We start from the raw sequence: 1,873 nt of genomic DNA on the forward strand, positions 1-1,873 counted from the left end.
CAGAGAAAGAGAAAGCATAGAAGGATCCAGAAGTTAAGATGTGATGATTCATCATCGTTTTATATTAACAATAATATTAATAATAAAAGTATTATTATTAAAAGTAAATAAAAACTAAAAAATACTAAAAAGTAAGAAAAAAAGCAGAGAGAAGTCAGAAGTCAGAAAAACTACTAAAATGTCCAAAAAAGTGTCACACTGTCAAAGAATTACACAGAAAAATTAGAAAATTGCAATAAAAAACCTTCAAAAATAACCCGACAACACCATGAAAAAATATATATTATAGAACAAACTGCAGCAAGAACTTTTTAAAATAAAAGAAATTGACAGAAATGTCGAAAACAAAAACAAGAAACTCAAAATAAAAAGATTTTACAAAATTATCAAAAAAGTGACAAAATGGCGCCAAAAAACTCTGGTAGAGTAATTATATATATATGTGTAAATAAAACAACACATACACACACACACACAACACAAGCGCACACACACATACACACGTACACACACACACACGTACACACACACACACACACACACACAACAAGCGCACACACACGTACGCACACACACACACACACACACACACACGTACACACACACTCACGCACGCACGCACGCACACACACTTTTCACACACACGTACACACACACACACACACACACTCACACACACGTACACACACACACACACACACACACACACACACACGTACACACACACACACACACACGTACGCACACACACACACACACACACACACACACACACACACACACACACTCAGAAAGGAAGGAGGTAATTTCTCAGATGGAGGATTTCCTGTTCTCATCCTTCCACAGGAGAGAAGGAAGTTAATATTTATTATATATAATAATATATAATTAATATTAACTTCCTGTTGTCCTCCTTTAATAAATGTCTATATCTGAAATATGAGTTTATTTTTTTTATTTTTTTTGTTTAACAGTTTTTATTGATTTTCCATAAACAATGTAGCATTTTCTACAGCACATAATGGACCAAATATGTGAAAAACAATATATGGCTGTGTTATGCAGAAATTAACCAACATGAAAAGTACCCCACACCTCAACCCACCCACCCATCCATCCCCGTTTGTCCCTATAGGTCCAGATCAACAATGATTGTCCAAGTGACAATCATAGTAAAAGTAGGATATCTCAGTAAACAAGACAAGTGAAATAAAATACTTAAAGAATAAAATGAAAGAAATGAATTAAAAATTAAATTTAAAAAAAAAATAAAAAAAATAAAAAAAATAAAAAAATAAAAATTAAAAAATTAAAAAATTAAAAAAAATAAAAGGGGGGGAGGGGGGGCTGCTGCCGCTTCGGTCTCATAATAACACCTTAGTCATCCATAATTAATGGTGTTTGCAAGCTCTCATAGTACTCCAAAAAGGGGGCCCAGACCTTCCTGAATGTGTGCAGGGAGCCTTTAAGGGTGTATCTGATCTTTTCGAGCTTTAGGAAATACATGACATCTCTAATCCACCTTGTAAAGCTCGGGGGAGCATGTTCCTTCCAAGAGAGCAGGATGAGACGCCTGGTATGAGTTTATTTTTTACCAAATTACCATAAAACTACTACTTTTAATAGTTAGTAACTATTAGTCAGAATAATTCATCATTCTCCTTTTTTATCTCTAATTTTAGGAATAATTCTATATAAATGAGAGTTATTGACCATGGACTCCAGAAAGTAGAAAACTAATTATAAGTCTGAAAAAGGGAGAAAAATGTCCAAAAACACCAGAGTTAGAATAAAAGATCTGAGTTACTTCAGAAGATAAAGGATGTCTGCCCTCCTCCTCTCTCTCTCTCTCTCTCTCTCTCTCTCTCTCTCT

At 34.2% G+C, this 1,873-nt stretch overlaps 1 protein-coding gene across 1 annotated transcript in view; it reads right to left on the reverse strand.

The window, feature by feature from the left end:
* Nucleotides 1–193: 193 nt before the first annotated feature.
* LOC117941547 (multimerin-2-like) overlaps nucleotides 194–1,873 on the reverse strand; it is a 5,446-nt gene continuing 3,766 nt past the window's right edge. The window contains exon 4 of the mRNA XM_034866553.1: nucleotides 194–198. Coding sequence (XP_034722444.1) covers nucleotides 194–198 — 5 coding nt within the window. The remainder of the gene's footprint in view (nucleotides 199–1,873) is intronic.

Source organism: Etheostoma cragini, unplaced genomic scaffold (assembly GCF_013103735.1).
Source record: "Etheostoma cragini isolate CJK2018 unplaced genomic scaffold, CSU_Ecrag_1.0 ScbMSFa_93, whole genome shotgun sequence".
NCBI lineage: Eukaryota > Metazoa > Chordata > Actinopteri > Perciformes > Percidae > Etheostoma > Etheostoma cragini.